Raw genomic sequence first — 19,254 nt, 5'->3', positions numbered from 1 at the left:
GGGGTTGTCCTGTGCAGGGACAGGAGTTGGACATTCTATGAAACCGCCCCAGGCCCGACCTGCTCTCCCCTCCCCGCCAAGCTCCAGGGCCCCCCCCCCCAACCCCAAGCCCAGGGTCCCCGGGCACCACCCTCCTCCCGCTGCCAGGGCCCCCAACAAACCCCCGACCCCAGAGGCCACGGCCCCACCTCCAGCGCCCCGCCAGGCGCCCGGGCCGCCTCCGACCCGACCCGGCCCGGCCGCCCCTCACCAGGCAGCCGGCAGCCATGACACCTCCCGCGCGCCTCAATTCGCTTCGCGCGCGCCGCAGCAACGGTTCCGCCCTTAAAGGGGCCGCGGCGCCGAGCCGGAAGGGGCGGGCGGGGACACTTCCGGCCGCGGCTGGGCCTGCGCACTGAGGCGGAGACGCCATTACAGGCCCGGGAGCTGGAACCAGGGCCTGACCTCACCTTCATCCTCCTCCTGCGCCTCCTGCCGGTCGGGCTGTGCAGCCAGCCCGGATGGGAGCGTAGGGAAGGTGCCTGACGGGTTGTGCCGTGCTAGTGAGCTGGCCCCCAGGGTGCTCAGCGGTGTCACCAACGTCTTCCCTCACTGTCTCTACAGTACGAAGGTGTATGAGCTTTGTAAATATATAGTAGCTCACGTTATACACTGCAATTTACAGAGATGATGACATTGTACTGGAGAATGTTATCGTTCCTGCTGCAGAAAAGCTACAGGCCCTGTGTGTGAGGCCCGTGCTGTGGGAGCTCAGAGCTTTCTGAGGGACAAAGGACACTCCCAGATCACGGAGATAAATCCCACGGCCCAGCCCCTCCACACAGCTGTGAAACTCACCCAGAGCTGGGTTTCTGCAGCTTGGAGGAGACTGAGAGGTGACCTCATTAATGTTTATAAATATGTAAAGAGCGAGTGTCATGAGGATGGAGCCAGGCTCTTGAAGACAAGGGGCAATAAGTACAAACTGGAACATAGGAGGTTCCACTTTAATATAACAAGGAACTTCTTCACGCTGAGGGTAACAGAGCACTGGAACAGGCTGCCCAGGGAGGTTGTGGAGTCTTCTTCTCTGGAGACATTCAAAACCTGCCTGGACACCTTCCTGTGTAACCTCATCTGGGTGTTCCTACACTGGAAGGGGGTTTGGACTAGATGATCTTCTGAAGTCCCTTCCAATCCCTGACGTTCTGTGATTCTGTGATTCCCTGGAGGGAACGCTTCAGCTTCAGCTTCACCTTGGGCTCCAGCTCTGGCTTGGGTTTTTTCTTCCCTCTGTTTCACAGCTCAGCAGAGCAGGTGGTGCTTTGTAGCAAAGACAGCGTGTGGGAGGTTTTGCCCTGGGAAGAATGGCTGTCCTGCTGCTCTCAGGAGGGCGCCGGCTCCTCTGGGGCGGAGGTCTCTTCTTTCAGGTTAGATTCAGGGTTGTCACATGCAGGGACAGGAGTTGGACTCGATGATCCTTGTGGGTCCCTTCCAACTGAGGACATTCTATGATTCTGTGATTTCAGGATGAAGAAACACTCCAGCCTGCAGAGTCCCAGGGCTGGCGCTGCTGCTTCATCTTTGCCTCCGCCGTGCTCTCAGCAGCCGATGGTTCCCCCGTGACCCTCCCGCCTTGCCCCGGGGACTGGCCACCCCCTGCTGCAGAGCCCCAGGGCCCCGAGCTCTGCCCCCCAGGACCCCTCACACTCGGCCCCACAGGCAGCGCAGCCGGTGTCCCCCACTCACCGGCACGGCGTGGTGGTGACGGTCCCAAACCACAATCGGCTTGTTCTGCTCCTCAGGGACCCTCGGCCAGCCCCAGCCGCGGGGCACGGCCTCCGGTCCCATCTTGTGTCCTTCACGGGGTCCCAGGAACCCGTCCTTGGCTCCACCAGGGGTGGGTGCAGGAGGACCTGTCCTGGTGTATACACTAAAGAAGCTAAAACCAGTTGTGACTGACCTGCTCCCCAGCAGCAAAGAGAGCCCCCCCCCACCCCGGGCCAGTCCCCCCTTTAGAACTGAGCGTGACCTTATGTGGTACAGAATACACCTTGGCTAGTTTTGGGTCAGTCTCCTGGCTGTGTCAACCCCCCAGCTACCCGTGGAAGTTAACCCTATCTCAGTCAACCCAGCACAGTCAGTGATGGGTCAATGATGTGGCAATGACAGGTGACCAGCGCGCTTCCCGAGGGAGAAACAGGCAACAGTGTCACCGTGCCACCCGGAGCATCCTGGAGGGGCTGCCGGCCGCGCCGCTCTCCTATCTGGAGATTGCTCAAAGGCGACGGCTCCACAGACGGCTTAGTTTTGTGGTGTCATCTTTTACCATTGCTCCTCTGACTTCTGACGTCCCTGGGCAGCAGCGGTTGCAGGGCCAGTGAGGATGGGTGGTGCGGGCAGGAGGCAGAGCTGCCCATGCTGCTGGGGACATGGAAGGGACAATGCTGCTGGAGCCAGAGCGTCGGTAGCTTTGTAGATCCCGGGCTTGACCACGTCAGCCCGAGGCAGCGCAGGTTCCTCAGATGGTGGGACACAGAAAAAGTGATTTACCCCAGCATGGCCCTGGAGGGAACGCTTCAGCTTCACCTTGGGCTCCAGCTCTGCCTTGGGCTTTTCCTTTCCTCTGTTTCACAGCTCAGCAGAGCAGGTGGTGCTTTGTAGCAAAGACAGCGTGTGGGAGGTTTTGCCCTGGGAAGAATGGCTGTCCTGCTGCTCTCGGGAGGATGCTGGCTCCTCTGGGGCGGAGGTCTCTTCTTTCAGGTTAGATTCAGGGTTGTCACGTGCAGGGACAGGAGTTGGACTCAGTGATCCTTGTGGGTCCCTTCCAACTGAGGACATTCTATGATTCTGTGATTTCAGGATGAAGAGACACTCCAGCCTGCAGAGTCCCAGGGCTGGCGCTGCTGCTTCATCTCTGCCTCCGCCATGCTCTCGGCAGCCATGCGCTCAACCGTGGTGTGCGAAACCAGAAGCGCAGTCTTCCTCGTGCAGGGAGGACGGCTGTCTGAGTCGCTAGGGAGGAGACCTGATCACTGCTGTCGTTCATTGCCCCTTCAAGGACTGTGGGGACAAAGAGCAGAGGTGAGGTGACAGTCCTGTGTCCCCTCCAGGCAGGGCAGATGACACCCTGTGACTCCCAGGGCCAGGAGGGAGCCAGGGGGTGGGTGGCTTGGCTGGAGGCTTCTGGTCAGGAATAGCCCCCCCTCCAGAAACACCCGTATTCCCATCAACGTGCCGGGAGGAGAGCCCCCATCGCCCACGCTTGGCGGGGAGCTCCACGCTGGGCTCCTTCCTCCTCCCCGCTGCCTTCACTCACTCTCTGTGATGTACTCCTGCTCCTTCTGATCATTTGTTTGCCGTTTGATGAGCCCTGGGGGGACACAGCGCATTGGGGACCCCGCTGTCTGTTGGGGATCCCCCCCGCCCAGCCCGCCTGGCCACACAGCTGCCCGGGGAGGGCTGACCCCGGGGTGCAGCATTGGAGAGGGAAGAGGTGAGCCTCCTGCCAGCCCCACCTGTGCAGGCAGGGGTGGGAGGGGGTGAACGGGTGCCCATCGGTCCTGTGCAGGGACACGGGGACCCCGGGAGAGGGAGGAACCCCAAGGCTCATGGCTCACCGATGAACCTGACAGCCTCCCGCCGCAGGGGCTCCTGTGGGCTTTTCAAGTACAACTGGCTCGTGCGCACGTAGTTCCTGTAGTTGCGCTTTTCCTTGGACAGCTGGAGAGAGAAGGGCACCAGGTGGGTGCTGAGCTGCCCCTGGTCGGGCCCTACCCTCACCCAGGACCGCCCTCCTTCCCCCCAGCAGGACATTCCCAGCTCTCCGCGTGTGACATCAGGGTCTGGATGGAGCAGAGGGCTCCCTGGGGACGCTGGGTTGTCATCTTGGTTGCAGGTCCCCTTTGGGACCCTGGGGGTGAGGACAGCCTGGAGCAGAGTTTGCTGTGGGAGGGTGCGTGTCGCCGTGGGGGCACAGCCCTCTGTCCCTCGCATGGGACACGGGACAGCGCTGGCCCGGGCCAGATCTGGGACGTTGGGACTGTGCTTACCAGGAGCTCACTGATCCTCCATGCCTGTGCAGTCTTGGCCAGCTTCTTCAGCTCTTCCCACTCCAGGAACTGGCCAGCACAGCAGAGGGCTTCCTGTGCAGCCTGGCAAGCAGCAGAGATGCCACCGTCACCACCGGGGGCACGCAACCCTGTGTCCCCCCACTTGGCAGGCCTCAGAGCCTGTCCCAGCCTGTGCAGGGAAGACGCACCAGCTGGGGATTGATGCTGCCAGATGCAGCTAGACCTTATGGTGACACACATTGGAAGGGTGCAATGCCATCCTTGCCCTGCCCAAAGGACCAGCCAGGTTGGGAATCCCACCTGGGCCACGTTCCTGTCCTGGTCGTGCAGGCGAAAGAGCAGTGGCACCAGGCTGTCCCACACCTCCTGTTTCATCGTCTTCTTTTCAGCTCCCACCACGAGCTCCATTGTGTTTTGGAAGAGCTGGATGGAGAGCTCCCGCACGATGACTGACTCCTGGGGCAGAAGGGAAGGAAGACCTCAGCCCCAAGCCCATGGCGAGCAAGGGGCTGACATGGAGATGAACATCGCCAAAACGGCCGCAGGCAGCCCTGCTCCAAAAGGGAGGGAACTGCGGCATGCAGGTCTGCCCAGGGCGGGCTGGGTACCCTGGGGTTGAGGGAGACCCTGTGGGGCGGGCTGGGGGATGCTGCCGGGGCAGGGTGCGCGTCAGTGGGGCTCAGCGTGCCTGCCGTTATCTGCCACCACTGTCCCCATGCGGAAGGGAGGCGAAGCCGGCATGAGTCCACGTTGGGGGTTTGGGATGCAGCACGGAGCCGCCAAGGGCAGCAGTGAGGTCTGGGGGCTGTGGAGCAAAGCATCCCCCTGCGCAGCACAGGGGCTGTGGTGGGAGGCAGGAACGCAGTGACCCGAGGAGGAGGCACGGGGCTCTGCCCCAGCCTTACGTCGTCAAAGAGCGGCCGGAGCTTGGGAGCCAGCTGCAGGGCAGTGAGGCTGCTCGCCGTCCCCTCCAGCGTCTGCAGCATGTTGCTGAGCACAGACAGGGCCATGGCACTGTCATCACTGGCAGCATTGTTGTCAGCATCCTGCAGCAGCTCTGCGACGTGTGGCAGCAGGACGAGGGTTTTCTTTGCCTGTGTGAGACACGCCACCTCCTTTTTGTGAAGCAGCAACCAATTGCATGGGGGAAAGCCCTCTCCGCAAGCACCGGCCTTCCTGCTGGCTTCTCAGCAGGCAACGTGGGTTCTGAGGGTAAGGTCCCGTCAGGCAGGGCTCACCGGCATGGCGGTGGGAAGAGCAGGGTGCAGAGGGGAAGGACGGATGGCACTGGCTCCTTGCCAGCCCCTCGGCTGCCCCCTTCTCCACCAGACCTCCTGGCCAGGCTGCTGGGCAACCGGCACTGCCTGGAAAGCTGCCTGAGCTGCCAGCAGCCCCCGCCACAGCTGCTGCATTTCACCCCGCAGCTCAGCATCCCCTGGCCAGGCTCTGCAGAACCCACGCTCACACCCCTGCTGGGACGTGCTGGCAGCAGGAGCCTGTTCCTGCAGGCACTGATGCCTCTCTCCTTGCAGGGCGAAGGGCTGGGCAGGCGGGAGAGCTGGCAGCAGCCAGCACAGCTCCCCATGCCCAGAAAAGCACCAGCCACTGTGTCACCCACTGTTCCACCCTGGACTGCTGTCCCCTCCTCACCATGCTGGGCTTCGCCATGAGCTTGAAGATTCCCCTGAGCACCAGGCTGGGCATCCCCAGGCACTTGCTCTGCAGGCACTTGGGGAAGATTGTCAGTGCACAGTCCAGGTCTTCTGTGAGGTCAGAGCAGTCCAGCATCTGCAACACAGGCAGCAGGAGCTGGCGTGGTGCGGTGCTGGCTCTGACCCCCAGCTCAGGGTGAGGGTGCCGGAGCAAGGCCCAGCCTGTACGGAGGCAGCAGGGCTTGTGGAGAACCTCCATGCCCCACACCGCACCGCACCGCTTGCTTGCCTGCTCCTGCGTGGTAGCAACTGGAGCCCGCCCGCCAGCCCAGCTCCCCAGTCAGTGGTGGGCATGGGAGAGCCAAGTGTCCGAGGAAGCTTGGAGCGGTGACATTAGGCTCACCTCAACAAAGAAGACCATGGCCACCATCTCCCAGTCAGAGTACTGCACACTGAGGAGCTCTGCCAGATGGCAGAAGATCTTGGAGAGCAGGGTTTTTTCGATATTCATCATCTCCCTGGCAGGGGGAAGGAGGCACCGTCAGGCCTGAGCCAGCCGGGCACATCTCTTTGGGGTTTGCACCAGGCTGGACATCACCAGTCTGCGGCAGTTTCTCCAAGCAGTGGGGACCCCCCTGCCATCAATCCCTAGGGATGGGGTGGCACGGGATGCCCGGTCCTCCAGGAGTGGGGAGAAGGGGCTCTCACCTGGCTACAATGCCCATGCCCAGGAGGTGGCCCTGGTTGCTGAGCAGGGCATCCCAGCCACCCTGCGCCTCGATGGCCAGCACCTGGCTCTCCAAGCCCACGCTGCAGAGCAGCATCCTCAAGACCTGCACCGCAGACCTGCACAAGGAGAAATGCCCAGCTCGCGGCAGGACCCCCGGCTTGGATCCGGGTGGCTGGCAAGGACGGGAGGACAGGGATGCAGCACCTGATGGGACTGAGCAGACCCTCTGGGTCCTCCACCCAAAAGATCTGCACCTCCTTGCGTGTCAGCTCCCTGGCGAACGACACTTGGCAAAGCAGTGCCAGGAAAAGCTGGGGAAAAATCTCCTGGGCCTCAGCCTGGAAGGTGGGCTCTGGGAGGATCTTGCTTATCATCCGTGCTGCCTGCAGAAGACACCCAGACACCGAGATGTCCTTGTGCCCACGGGGAAGTCAAGACTTGAGGTGGGCAGGGAAGGGGAGCAGGGGCCCCAGAGAGCTGGGAGCAGCCCTGGAGGTCAGCGAGGCCCCATCCAGCAACCCACAGCCAGGGAGAGGATGCCCGGGTCATCCGAGACGGTGATCTTGCGCCGTGACATGCTCCTCAGCATGTAGAGCAGGTCCTGCAGCACCTTCTTTGCAGTCTGGGGCTCAGAGACTATCACCTTCCACATGGCCACGGCAACACTGTGGGGACGTGGGGCTATGTCAGCGGGGATGCTCTAGAGGATGGCTGGGCTGAAGTCCCTCGGGAGGGTCTTGAGGCCCCTCTCCCAGTGTGAGAGGCGCCCCAAGGGCTGGAGGGCCCCGTACTGGGTGCACGTTGGGGAGCACTGCAGCAGGCTGGCCACCACGTCTCTGGGGTGCTTGTCCATCAGGCTCTGCAGGGCTCTGTTGATGCTGTTGCAGGCCAGCTCTTCTGTGATGGAGGGCAGGGTCCTGTAAATGGCCTCCACGATGTTCTGCACCTGGAGGAGAGACATGGGTGGGAGCAGAGCTGTCAGCAGGGCAAGCATGGCTATTTCCCCAGTTCCCGCTGGGAGCTGCTTCTGTTCCCATTGCAGTCTGACAGCTTGAGATGCACTAGCCAGGCGTGGAGCCGGGGGAGGAACCATCCCCCAGTGGGCTGGAGCGTTGGTCGTGCCACCCATGGGCTACTCACCTGCCCCGGGTAGAAGGCAGAGCCGCTCACAAGGGTTTCCAGCATGTAGGCAGCCAGGCTGGTGCTGTAGTCACTTGGGCTTGTCATGTGCTTGATGGTTATGAGAATGGTGTTTGCCCGGCTAGAGGGCTTGAGGTATTTTGTAAAAAGCTGCAGGATGAAGAAGAGGAGGGGAGATTTGTCACCTGGAACGTCACCCAGACCATCTTGGCTGTGCAGTGAGAGTGGGACGCACAGCCGGGCTGCACTGGGGAGGAGACCAAGGCTGGGGTCAGGGTCCCACAGGGAAGCCAAGCTTGCTGCGGGCCTTTGCCTAGCCCCTGCTCAGGAACAGAGTGAGCCCCCCTCATGCCCATGCATCATAGAATCATAGAATAGTTTGGGTTGGAAGGGACCTTCGCAGCTCATCTAGTCCAACCCCCTGCCATGAGCTGGGACATCTTCACCCAGATCAGGTGGCCTTGAACGTCTCCAGGGATGGGGCAGCCACCAGCTCTCTGGGCAAGCTGTTCCAATATTGTACCACCCTCATTATAAAAAGTTTTTTCCTCGTGTCAGATGTCCCTTCACTCACGCTGATGCCCCTGGCCAGGAGCTGAAGGCACTTCTTACCTTAAAGCTTTCTCTGGCATAGCTGTTTAGCTGGTGGGAATGTCTCTCTTGCCAGCGCTCCAGGTGCTGCTGCTGCTCTGAATTATCCAACTCAGGCCACCTGCCTGTGGAGGAGCAAAAGCAGGGTGCTCAGAGAGGGGGTGCAGAGCTGGAGGTGCAGTCTGAAAGCATTGGGCAGAAAAGTCGCTGGCAAAGAAAAGAGGGCACCCAGACACATCTGGGGAGCAGACACCCAGGGAGGGTCTGGGGCTATGGCAAGCCAGGGCGAGGGAAAATGGCTTTTCAGGCTGCAGGCAGGCAGGTTTGATCAGGCTTTCTCTCAGCAAGGAGAGCGGCCCCTGGCTGCCTGTGCCTGGGGGTGGACCCAGCCTGACATTTCTCTTACATTTCTGTGCCAGGATGAATTCATGCAGGTGAAAGAGAGCTCGTGCAGCCTCCTCACAGGTCCTCTGGTTCTTGCAGGTGCAGCAGAGGGTGAGGTGCCCCACCAGCCTCCCCAGCATGGGAAATTGCTGTGCGTCGGAGCACTGATGCGGCAGCGATTTCCGTTGGATGGAGCAGTGGCATATTTGGGGGAAGAGAGGTAGTGCGGGCACAAGGTGAACCCGGGCAGCAGCTGAGCCCCCGCTGCTCCCAGGGCAGCCAAGCAGCAGCCCAGAGCAAGGCAGGGCTGCCGGAGCCAGGTTGCTGCCTGTGCCTGGGGCAGCCCTGCCCTGCTCTGGCAGAGAGCGCGCAGAGGACAGGGGCAGGGCAAAGCCCCCCACTCCTGACCTCCTGCCGACAGGGTGCCCAGCTTCCCTGAGATGTGCTGGGGCTCAGGGGCACAGGGATGGGGGACTGGGGCTGCCCAGAGCAGGAGCTCGGTACCTGTATCAGGGGATGGGTGCTGATGAATTCAACCAGACTGGCAATCTGTGCCATAGCCCTCTCCTGCACCTCTGTTGTCTGGGAAATGGCGAAGGGCAGCAGGAGCTAGGAGAGGAGGAGAAAAGCTGCTGCTGTGCCAGGGAGGTGGCATGGCACAGCACGTCACGGCCCGGCTTGCTGTGGGGCAGTGCATGGCATGGGGCACGTGTCCTTCTTGCCCCTTGCAACAACCTGCTGTGGCCAGGCAGGTCACTGCGTCCTGCTGCTGCCTCTGCTGCCTTCCACTTCACCCTGAAAAAACGTCCCTGCACCCCCACCCAAGGACCCCGAGGCTTTGGGGTGACCACCTCCCTAGGAACCTGTGGTCAGGGCTCTGGGATATGGCCCATGGTGGAGCCAGAGAGTGAAAGCCCCAGGGCTGGGCTCCCCTTGCCACACAGGCAGGTCCACCTGTGGTGGGCTGGGGCACGAGGAGAAGGGGCTCTGGCAGCAGCCAGGAGGCAGGCGGCTGGTGGGGGAGGCATGGCGGGGAAGGAGGGATGTTTCCTGCCTCTGTCCTTGCACCAGGTGCTGAGGGGGCACCGCTCAAGCAAGGGGTCACTGCCCATGGGGGTCCTGTGCCAAGGTCAAACCTCCAAGATGTTCTGCAGCTCCTGGAAGCCGAAGTTGCCAGCACTGGACACCAGCGCTTTCAGCATGTTGTCCATCGTGGCCAGGGTCTGCAAGGGGGACAGAGTCTTGGGGGCAGTCCTGGCAGCCTGGTGGGGGCCGGCTGTGGCCATGCAGTGCCCAGGAAGGGGCCTGAGGCTTGGAAAGCTCCCCATGGTTCACCCCATGGCATACCTGGGCGCAGACAGACTCCTCGGTGGCCTCCTCTGGAGGCAGGCAGAAGATGCTGCTGAAGCAGACTTGGAGGAGGCTGCTCTTGTCCTCCTGCAGAAGCAGCTTCACTTTGCTGCAGGGACAGAGAGGTGCTCTTCAGACCCGGCAAGGGGGAGGCGGACACCGGGGTTGGAGACCTGGCCTGATCCCCGTGCTGCGAGGGGCATCTCAGCCTCCCATGACACTGACACTCGCCTTCCGGGGCAAAACCCTGCGGAACCCCCTGCCCTGCTGTTTGCCTCCCTCTTGGACCCAGGACTGGGGATCTCCCCCACCTGGGACTGGTGCCATTGGGGCCACCCAGCACTGGGGAGACGAAGCTGGGGCCTGGGGCAGGTACCTCATGGAGGAGATGGCCAACATGGCTTGCTGCCGCACCGCCATGCTCAGCTGGTCAGGGGGCTCCTCTCGCACCAGCTCCTGAGGACCAGAGCAGGGTGGGATGAGTTGGGTTGCGATGGGGCAGTCTCCCTCACCCAGCAAGAGCTTGCGGGGCTGGCAGAGCCTGGGAGCCCCCATCCAGGCACCCCCTCCCCACCCAGCACCCAGTGGTCCCAAGCCCCATGGTGGGAAGGGCTGTGCCCACCTCAGAGCCACATGCACTGGCCAAGGGACCTGCAAACGTCCTTGGCTCCAAGCCCTGGCTCCAGCCAGGCCACCCAGGTGGCTTTGGAGCACCTCCAGAGATGGAGACCCGGAGCAGTGCTCATCCACCCCCCGGCCTGGCCGAGCCCGCTCCCGCCCCCAGGGCTGTGCCGCTGCCAGTCCCCTCACCACAATCATCTCCACCATCTCCTCCTGGCAGAAGTACAGCATGGCCCATGCCATGGATTTCATGGTGCACATGCTGTTGCTTTTGCTGATGGTGTTGCAGGCAGATATAATGGAGTCCAGGAACTTCATCTTCTGGTCCTCTTGCTGCCAGCCAGGGAAGGTGCAGATGGACAGGACAAACAGGATCAGGGAGGAGAAACAGTTGAGGAGGGCCCAGCACAGCCCTTGGCACCTTGTGAGCACGGGACGAGGGCAGAAAGATCAGCCAGGAGACATGGGTGCAGCCTCGTAGAAATGGCCCCAGATACCTTTGGTCGGTTGTTGAGGAAGGCTCGGATGGTGTCCAGGGGGTCTTCCTTCCTGGGCACAGCCGAGGTGGGCCCAGAGACAGCAGGCGCGGCTGCGGGGCAGGCAGGGGGGAACAGCTGAGCCCTCTGCCCAGCTCCCAGGGATGCCACCAGCCCTGGCTCAAGGCTGGGACACTGGTGTCCCCTGTGCTGGGACAGCGCAGGGCGGGCAGCCCCTGCCTGCAGCGCCTGCACACTCACCCGCCGGCAGCGGCTGCACCTCGCCTGAGTCTTCGGGCTTGGGACTGGACCTGGGAGCTCGGGTCTCGCTGGGCTTCACGCAGGCCAGACTGGGGGTGTTGGGGGATCTCTCCGCCATCCTACGGGAGGGAGGGAGGAAAGCGGTGAGGGGCACCCCACACCACACAGGGCTGCCCTGCCAGGGCAGTGAGGCAGAGGCGGCTGCATTCGGGGGGGCTTCTCACTCCCACCCTGTTCCAACACCATCCTCCCAGGCACTGTGGAGCCAGGGCTGGGTGACACGGGGTGCCACACAGTGTCCCAATGTCACCCCACCAAGTCCCCCAGCCCCCCTCTTCCCAGGAGCCCTCCTTGCCCTGGGGGACAGGACTGACTCCCTCTTCCTCCTCCTCCCACTCTGGGCTGGGGTTCATGTGTACTGGGGGCGCCCGCCTTGTCACAGGGACCCCTGTGTCCCCTGTCCCCTCACTGCCTGGGCCTGCTGCCACCCCCACCTGCTGTGGGGCTGGTGCAGAGCGCAGCCCACAGCACGTCAGGCACACTGAGACTCTTCTTTCTTCCACACAAGGCTCGGGACAAGGCCCGTGCGGCTCCTCTCGCTCGAAGGCTGGTGGGCACACAGGGACGCCAGGCGATCTCCGTGCGCTCAGCCACTCTCGCAGGGAACCACCAGTGTGGTGGTCGGCAGTTCCGGCTGGAACCTTTTGGTCCCTGTTGGTTCCCCGGTTACGGTTGTGGTGTCACACAGGAGGAGTCCACAAACAATGGGGTGGCACCAAGGCAGGGAGCAGGGGGAACACAACCCCCTCTGGCATGGCAAAAATGATCAGAGGGCTGGACCAACTCTTCTGTGAGGACAAGCTGAGAGAGTTGGGGTGGTTCAGCCTGCGAGGGAACTTACTGTGGCTTTTCAGTACTTAAAAGGAGCCTATCAGAAGGATGGGAACAGACTTTTTAGCAGGACCTGTTACGACAGGACAAGGGGTGATGGTTTTAAACTAAAGGAGGGGACATTCAGGCTGGACATGAGGAAGACATTTTTTCCAATGAGGGCGGTAAAATACTGGTCCAGAGATGTGGCAGATGCCCCATCCCTGGAGACATTCAAGGCCAGGCTGGACGGGGCTCTGAGCAACCTGATGTGGGTGGAGATGTCCCTGCTCATGGCAGGGGGTTGGACTAGATGAGCTCTGAAGGTCCCTTCCAACCCCAACTGTTCTATGATTCTATGAAGGTCACGTAGCAGATCATCCTGAGTGCCATCATGGAGCACATACAGCACCACCAAGAGATCAGGCCCAGTCAGCATGGGTTTATGAAAGGCAGGTCCTGCTTGACCGGCCTGATCTCCTTCTATGACAAGGTGACCCAGGTATTGGATGAGGGAAAGGCTGTGGTATTGTCTACCTGGACTTCAATAAACCCTTTGACACTGTTCTGTTCAATCTCTTTATCAATGATCTGGACAAAGGGATCGAGCGCACCCTCAGAAAGTTTGCAGGTGACACCAAATTGGGCGGGAGTGTTGATCTGCTGGAGGGTAGGAAGGCTCTTCAGAGGGAGCTGGGCCGGCTGGCTGGATGAGCCAAGGCCAATTGTATGAGGTTCAACAAGGCCAAGTGCCAGGTCCTGCACTTGAGTGTTGATCGACAGCTGTCCGAACATGAGCCAGCGTGTGCCCAGGTGGCCAAAAGGGCCAACAGCATCCTGGCTCGTAGCAGAAACAGTACGACCAGCAGGCCCAGGCCAGTAATCGTCCCCCCATACTCGACGCTGGTCGGGCTGCACCTCGAATCCTGGGGTCAGTTTTGGGCCCCTCATGGCAAGACCTTGAGGTGCTGGAGCGAGTCCAGAGAAGGGCAATGGAGCTGGGGAAGGGTCTGGAGCACAGGTGTGATGGGAGCAGCTGAGGGACCTGGGGGGGTTCAGCCTGGAGAACAGGAGGCTGAGGTGACAGGGACATTGAAGGAGGAGGCCGTTAAGTCTTTAGGGAACTATAACTTTTGCGGTACAATGTGCAACAAGCACCACGTTTCCTGGAACTTCACACTTGCCATGCAGGGCTCATATGCCCAGAAAGGGGGCAGGGGGGGGAAGGTTCCCGGCTGTAATAAATACAAGCGGAACAGCTGCCCAGGGCAGGGCTGGAGTCACCAGCCCTGGAGGGGTTGAACAGACGCGCAGACGAGGCTCTAATGGACAGCAGTGAGTGCCAGAGCTGGGTTAGCGGTTGGATGGGTAACGGCTGCAACGGATGATCCTGAGGGTTTTTCCCCACAAAAATGACTCCCTGATTCCCGCTGCCCTGCGCACCTGTGGAGGGATGGTTAACGCAGCTCCAGCCGCCGCTATTCCCTCAAGACAGGCAAGTTTGAGCCGGAGCCCAAGGTCACATTCATGGTCAATGCAGTCTGTGCCATGGCTCACTCTCTCTACAACACGCACCAGGTGCTGTGCCCCAACACCACCAAGCTCTGCGACACCATGAAGCCCATCAATGGCAAGATGTTCTACAAGGACTTTATGGTCAATGTTAATTTTGATGGTGAGTCCAGAGGTGGAGATGGGGTTTCACCCTGCCCTTACACTGAGCCACATTACACGTCCCCTGCACTAAGCCCTGGGCCACAATCCCCTGCACTGAGCTGTGGTGAACATCCCCCTTGTCCCTTGCACTGAGCCATGGTGAATGTCTCCCCATCACCCGCACCGAGCCACGGTGCATGTCCCTCTAAGTCACCTGCACTGAGCCATGGTGAGTGTCCTCCCAGCCTTTGCCCTGAGCTGTAGCACACATCACACGTCCCTTGCACCGAGCTGTAGTGCACGTTCCCTGTTCCCTGCACCGAGCTGTGGTGCAAGCCCCCCACCTTGTCCTTGCACTGAGCCCTGGTGCAAATCCCGTCCCCCCCGCACCCGCACTGAGCCCTGGTGCTCGTCCCCTGCCCCTGGCACTTGGCCATGGTGCACAACCTGCCCCTCTCACCGAGCCACCTCCCAATTCAGGCTTTGCTCACACCAAGCCCTGTGCCAGCACACGCTGCCCATGCCCCTGCCACATCACCCACCCACTGCCCTCACCCCATCACGCACCCACTTTCCCATCACCCCGCCGTGCCACGTCACCCTTCCCCCAGCGCTTTGCACAGTTTCACCTTTTCCTCCTCGTTTTCGGCCCCAGGAAAGCTGTTGAGCGCTGCTGGGCTGGGCCCAAGCCCCCTCCATCCCTCCCCTCGCTGGCTGTAGTGCTTCTCACCCCTTCGTGGGAGACAGGGCAGGACCGGGGCAAACGCCCACTGCCCCGCCAGCCCCTGCAGAGCCCGGGCCGGGGATTTGTTGGGGGGCTAGGTGTGAGTAACAGGACCTAAGTATTTGAGCCCAAGTTTTTAAGAGTAGATTTTTCTGTGAGCAAGAATATGATTTTTTTTTTTTTTTTTTGGTAATTTATGTAAATAAAGTGGGTTTGTTTTTTTAAAAAAAGGACTCTTCCAGAGCTCAGGTCTGGCTGAATGTGAGGGAAGGCGGCAGACCCTCGCAGAGGGCAGACCCACATCATGATACAGGGACCAGCAGGTTTGGGGGGCCACACAACACCCTCTGCTCATGTCCTGCCGGCCACAGGAAGGTCGTTGCACAAAGGACACGGGGCGCAGCTCCAGAAACAGGATTTAATGACATGGCTCCAGGGCCTAGAACCATCGGGGGCTTTGGGGCTGGGGGCTGCAACCCTCTGCTTCAGGGGGATGATGCAGATGCTGGTTTTGGCTTCTTTGATTCTCCACCACCGTCTGAGCCTGTAGATGACAGAGATGGGGATCATCCTTTATAACTGAGTGTGACCTTATGTGGTACAGAATACACCTTGGCTAGTTTTGGGTCAGTCTCCTGGCTGTGTCAACCCCCCAGCTACCCGTGGAAGTTAACCCTATCTCAGTCAACCCAGCACAGTCAGTGATTGGTCAATGATGCGGCAATGACAGGTGACCAGCGTGCTTCCCGAGGGAAAAGCAGCCAAGAGTGTCACCATGCCACCCGGAGCACCCTGGAGGGGCTGCCGGCTGCGCCGCTCTCCTATCTGGAGATTGCTCAAAGGCAACGGCTCCACAGAGGGCTTAGTTTTGTGGTGTCATCTTTTACCATTGCTCCTCTGACTTCTGACGTCCCTGGGCAGCAGCGGTTGCAGGGCCGGTGGGGATGGGTGGTGCGGGCAGGAGGCAGAGCTGCCCATGCTGCTGGGGACATGGAAAGGACAATGCTGCTGGAGCCAGAGCGTCGGTAGCTTTGTAGATCCCGGGCTTGACCACGTCAGCCCGAGGCAGTGCAGGTTCCTCAGATGGTGGGAAACACCGGAGCCACGAAGATGATGAAGGGAGTGGAGCAGCCCTTATGAGGAAAGGTTGAGGGAGCTGTGTCTCTATAGCTTGGAGGAGACTGAGGGGTGGCCTCATTAATGGTTATTAATATGGAAAGGGTGAGCGTAAGGACGATGGAGCCAGGCGCTTCTCGGTGAGAACCAATGGTAAGACAAGGGGCAATGGGTGCAAGCTGGAACACAGGAGGTTCCACTTTAATATAAGAAGAAACTTCTTCACGGTGAGGGTGACAGAACACTGGAACAGGCTGCCCAGGGAGGTTGTGGAGTCGTCTTCTCTGGAGAAAAACCTACCTGGACACATACCTGTGTAACCTCATCTGGGTGTTCCTGCTCTGGCGGGGGGATTGGACTAGATGATCTTTCAAGGTTCCTTCCAATCCCTGACATTCTGTGATTCTGTGACTGCAGGAATATCTGGATCAAGAGACAAGCAGCAAGAATATTGCACAAATAGAGCTGATTTGCAAAGTTTTCCTATGATTAAGTGATTAGTCAATTTGTGTTGTACCTGAATGCCTGAAGGGTGTAAGATCCCGGTGTAAAACCACATTTGGGGTGCCCTGAATTGGCTGGGACACCTCATGTGCATGAATAACTACTTGTCCTCGCAATTTTAGACTTTGCATCCTGGCCTCTCTCCTCGGTCAGCACAGGCCAGTTGCAAATTTTCATAACATAGCACATTGCCCGCGCTGCTGCCAAAATGGCTTTTTTCATCCCGTTATGCCTCTCCCCAGCACAGCTCTTATCACATCAGCAGGCGATGTGCTTCCTAACTTTGTGCTGAAGTCCAAGAGGAGCAGAACTGCATGTAATTCTCCTGCCTGTATTTTACAGGCTCCTTTTCAGACTGTCAAACATTGTGTTCCTTCCTCCTCATCCTCTGGGCAGGAGATGTTCCAGTTCACTTTATCTAAATCACTCCTGCTTTGTTCATAAATGCAGAGCACACACTTCAGACCTAAAACCTAGGTTTGTTTTGGAGGGAGCTCATTCTGCTACGTAAAATTGGGTTAAAAATGAACTGGAATTTTCTCCAGTTATTAAGGAACTGGCAGTTTCATTTAACACACAGGGAACACACTGGCTTTCATTCCAGCGTTAACAAACCACTTCCAAATTACAGAGGTCTGGTTTTGCTGTTGAAAACTGCCTGTTATGGTGTTAGGCTCTAACATGGCGCTTCCCAGGGCACAACCAAGCAAAAGGACTTTTACAAGACACATTTCAAGCTGTGCTGCAGTTGGACTGGAAATGATTTTTCTCCTACTCCTAATCAAGAGCAAAAAACCAAAAATTTTTCCCTAATGTGAATCAGCCCAAGCAATCAAGCTCTCCAATTCTCAGAAAACAACTGGTCATGTAGTTGTTTAAATGTATATTTTTGTCTTTTATAGCTTTTTTCCTTTTTTAGGATGGATATCTTTAACCGAAAAGTTGCCTCATACAGGGTTAAGAAACATTTGCTTTCTTAAGGAGAGCCGCAGCTTTTCTTCAGATGTCCGCCTGAGGGCAGGCACAGGCCTCTTCCAGCCTGCAGTTTTCTAGACAGAGAAATAAGCAGGAAAATGGGATTAAATGCAGCATGATTTCATTAAAGATGAATCACGCCAAACTAGCTAGCTTCTTTATTATGAATACCATAACTCTGGGCGAAAAAAGCGTTGAGCAAGCCTCTTTCAAATGCCACTTCCCAGCTCGTGACCTAGACATCATATAGTCATTCTCAGCAAGTCCTTCCCTGGCGTTATTTGTGTGAACAGGAAGAGACCAGAAGCCCCAGGACCTGCCACCTCTACCGAAATGACAGAGCCTGGCGTTGCCAGCCCTGCCAGGGCTGCGTCCCTGCACACCACAAGGCAGCGTGCAGCCACACCGGGCAGCAAAGCTGCTGCACAGCATCACACCCACCCAGAGTTCAGGTCGGTCATTCTTGCATGAAATTACAGCTCACCTTTGACTTCAAGCCCAATTCAGAAAGCCCTGAACTTCTCTCTAGAGTGAGTGCATCTAACTTTAGCAACTAAATTGAATGTTTACCAGTTCTCGAGTGTCCTGTTAATATTTAAACCGCTGAGCACGCCAGTTTCTATACGTAATTTTGCACTTTTAAGAATACAACAACTGGGGGACTGTGCTAGGCTTCAGAAAGCTACCATGAGATGGTTTTCCTGGAAAAGCTGAGGTTCTTAATGAGTGAGAAGAAGTTATATGCCATCTACAAAGGAAGCACAAAGAGATGAGTTGGTCAAGGCAGCGTGACAAGCTAAGATGGAACCAGCAACCGCACCCAGCTCTCCCAGTCACTAGCAGCACTCTCAGAACAAGGTCATCCTGTCTCCATGACCACCATGATCCCAGCATGGGTCTTCCACAGCTGTTTTGTGTCCCATCCCAATATGACCTAGAGATGGAGGCCTTGAGCAACCAACCCTGCAGTACTTTGGCAGCTGTCAACCCAACAGGCTGGGATGGGACAGCCACCCTGTTGTTCCCACTCTCCACCCAGAGAGCACAGCAGGGATTTGGCACACAGCTACAAGGAGCCAGGAATTGCAGGTGAAGATCAGTGTAGTCCAGGCACTTGCTCTCCCTACGTCCCTCATTGCTGCTGTGGAAGGAGGCAGCTGCAGTCAGCTCAGGCACCACAGAAGGGACCAGGTCCACCAAGGAGCTCAGCTGATGACAATGACTTGATCCTATTGCTTCCATGGGGAGATGCAGCTTCACATCAGCTGAAGATGTAGCTTGCTGCCACATCAATGATTTTCTCTCTTACTAATTACTTTGTCCTCCCATGTGTACCAAACCCATTTATTTATAGCCCACAATTTTCTTCTCCCACCTGCCTTTGTGCTTATTTTCCTTTCTTATGGAGTTAAGACAGGAAAAAAAATATTTTCCTCAAGTAAATCTCTCACTGACCTAAATGCAAATTTGTTCAAGCAAATTCAGAAAGCTTTGATCCTGTGTGAGTAAGAGGGGAAAAACGAGAGGAGCAGACCTTACTGCTATCAGAAGGAATCTTTACTGCTGCGTAACAACTGGGCCATGAAGCAAAAGTCACCAGGGTTTCAAGAGGAAGCTCAGCCAAAGGTCACCTGGCTGTCCTAGTGCTGTTATCAGAACCTTGAAAAGAGGGAGAAAGGTGACGTGAGCTGATTATAGCAACAACTGGAAAAGGCTGACCGAGCTGGGGGGCCCATCACCCTCCTCCACACTCAGCATCCAGGGGTGCACCGCTGTCATAAAGCAAAGGGTCAGCAGAGTCCAGGCTCTGGAGCTGCTCAGGCCAAGGGAACATCTGTCTCTTTCAGATCCAAAGCATCTGCTAGGCAGAGAGCCAGAAAGTGCCCCACTAATTGCGATACTGTATTTTATTTGCTGCCTTGCCTTTGCAGGTGATTTGAATAGCATTCATTGCTCATCCATATAGCTGAAGTGGTGAGGGGAAGGGTGACAAGGGGACAGAGACATACTGACACCAGGACATATCCTGGGTGCCAGAGGAATACACTGCTGCTCCCTGTGTGAGCTCTACAGCTCTTCAGCCATCCAAGAGTGGTAGAGAGAAAGGAGCTCATACATGCCTGCAGCTTCCCGAACTGGCTTAGAGGAGAAA

The 19,254-nt window shown here is 58.3% G+C and overlaps 2 protein-coding genes across 5 annotated transcripts in view; both read right to left on the bottom strand.

Annotated features, from left to right (window-relative positions):
- Positions 1 to 344, bottom strand: part of POC1A (POC1 centriolar protein A) — a 56,477-nt gene extending 56,133 nt beyond the window's left edge. For 3 of the 4 annotated variants that reach the window (XM_065642437.1, XM_065642438.1, XM_065642440.1), the window contains exon 1: positions 251 to 344. In XM_065642437.1, coding sequence (XP_065498509.1) covers positions 251 to 268 — 18 coding nt within the window. In that variant the 5' untranslated portion in view covers positions 269 to 344. Of the gene's footprint in view, positions 1 to 188 lie in introns of all 4 variants that reach the window. The other variant, XM_065642441.1, reaches the window with a different exon arrangement.
- On the bottom strand, positions 325 to 13,078 carry LOC135993194 (maestro heat-like repeat-containing protein family member 7). The gene is made up of 26 exons (XM_065642859.1): positions 12,665 to 13,078; positions 11,784 to 11,968; positions 11,258 to 11,376; positions 11,018 to 11,109; positions 10,710 to 10,853; positions 10,276 to 10,355; positions 9,897 to 10,008; positions 9,686 to 9,772; positions 9,054 to 9,158; positions 8,572 to 8,713; positions 8,187 to 8,290; positions 7,575 to 7,724; positions 7,226 to 7,380; positions 6,958 to 7,099; positions 6,639 to 6,817; positions 6,413 to 6,550; positions 6,108 to 6,222; positions 5,703 to 5,840; positions 4,958 to 5,146; positions 4,353 to 4,508; positions 4,032 to 4,133; positions 3,600 to 3,702; positions 3,299 to 3,352; positions 2,934 to 3,042; positions 1,729 to 1,900; positions 325 to 387 (listed from the first exon to the last, which is right to left on the bottom strand). Exons 1-26 carry the CDS (start codon positions 13,076 to 13,078, stop codon positions 325 to 327), a joined length of 3,549 nt encoding a protein of 1,182 aa, XP_065498931.1.
- Positions 13,079 to 19,254: the final 6,176 nt, after the last annotated feature.

Source organism: Caloenas nicobarica, chromosome 11 (genome assembly GCF_036013445.1).
Source record: "Caloenas nicobarica isolate bCalNic1 chromosome 11, bCalNic1.hap1, whole genome shotgun sequence".
NCBI lineage: Eukaryota > Metazoa > Chordata > Aves > Columbiformes > Columbidae > Caloenas > Caloenas nicobarica.
Note: the sequence above shows the minus strand (reverse complement) of the source record. Positions and strands in the feature narration are given on the sequence as shown.

Excerpts from the sequence above, each read along its gene's own strand:
- LOC135993194 (XM_065642859.1), bottom strand. The coding sequence starts at position 13,078 with ATGAGGGGCCCAAAACTGACCCCAGGATTCGAGGTGCAGCCCGACCAG. Across the intron at positions 11,969-12,664 it reads AAGGGTTTATTGAAGTCCAG|GGACCAAAAGGTTCCAGCCG; the intron begins GTAGACAATACC and ends GGGAACCAACAG. Across the intron at positions 6,223-6,412 it reads GGCATGGGCATTGTAGCCAG|GGAGATGATGAATATCGAAA; the intron begins GTGAGAGCCCCT and ends TCCCCCTGCCAG.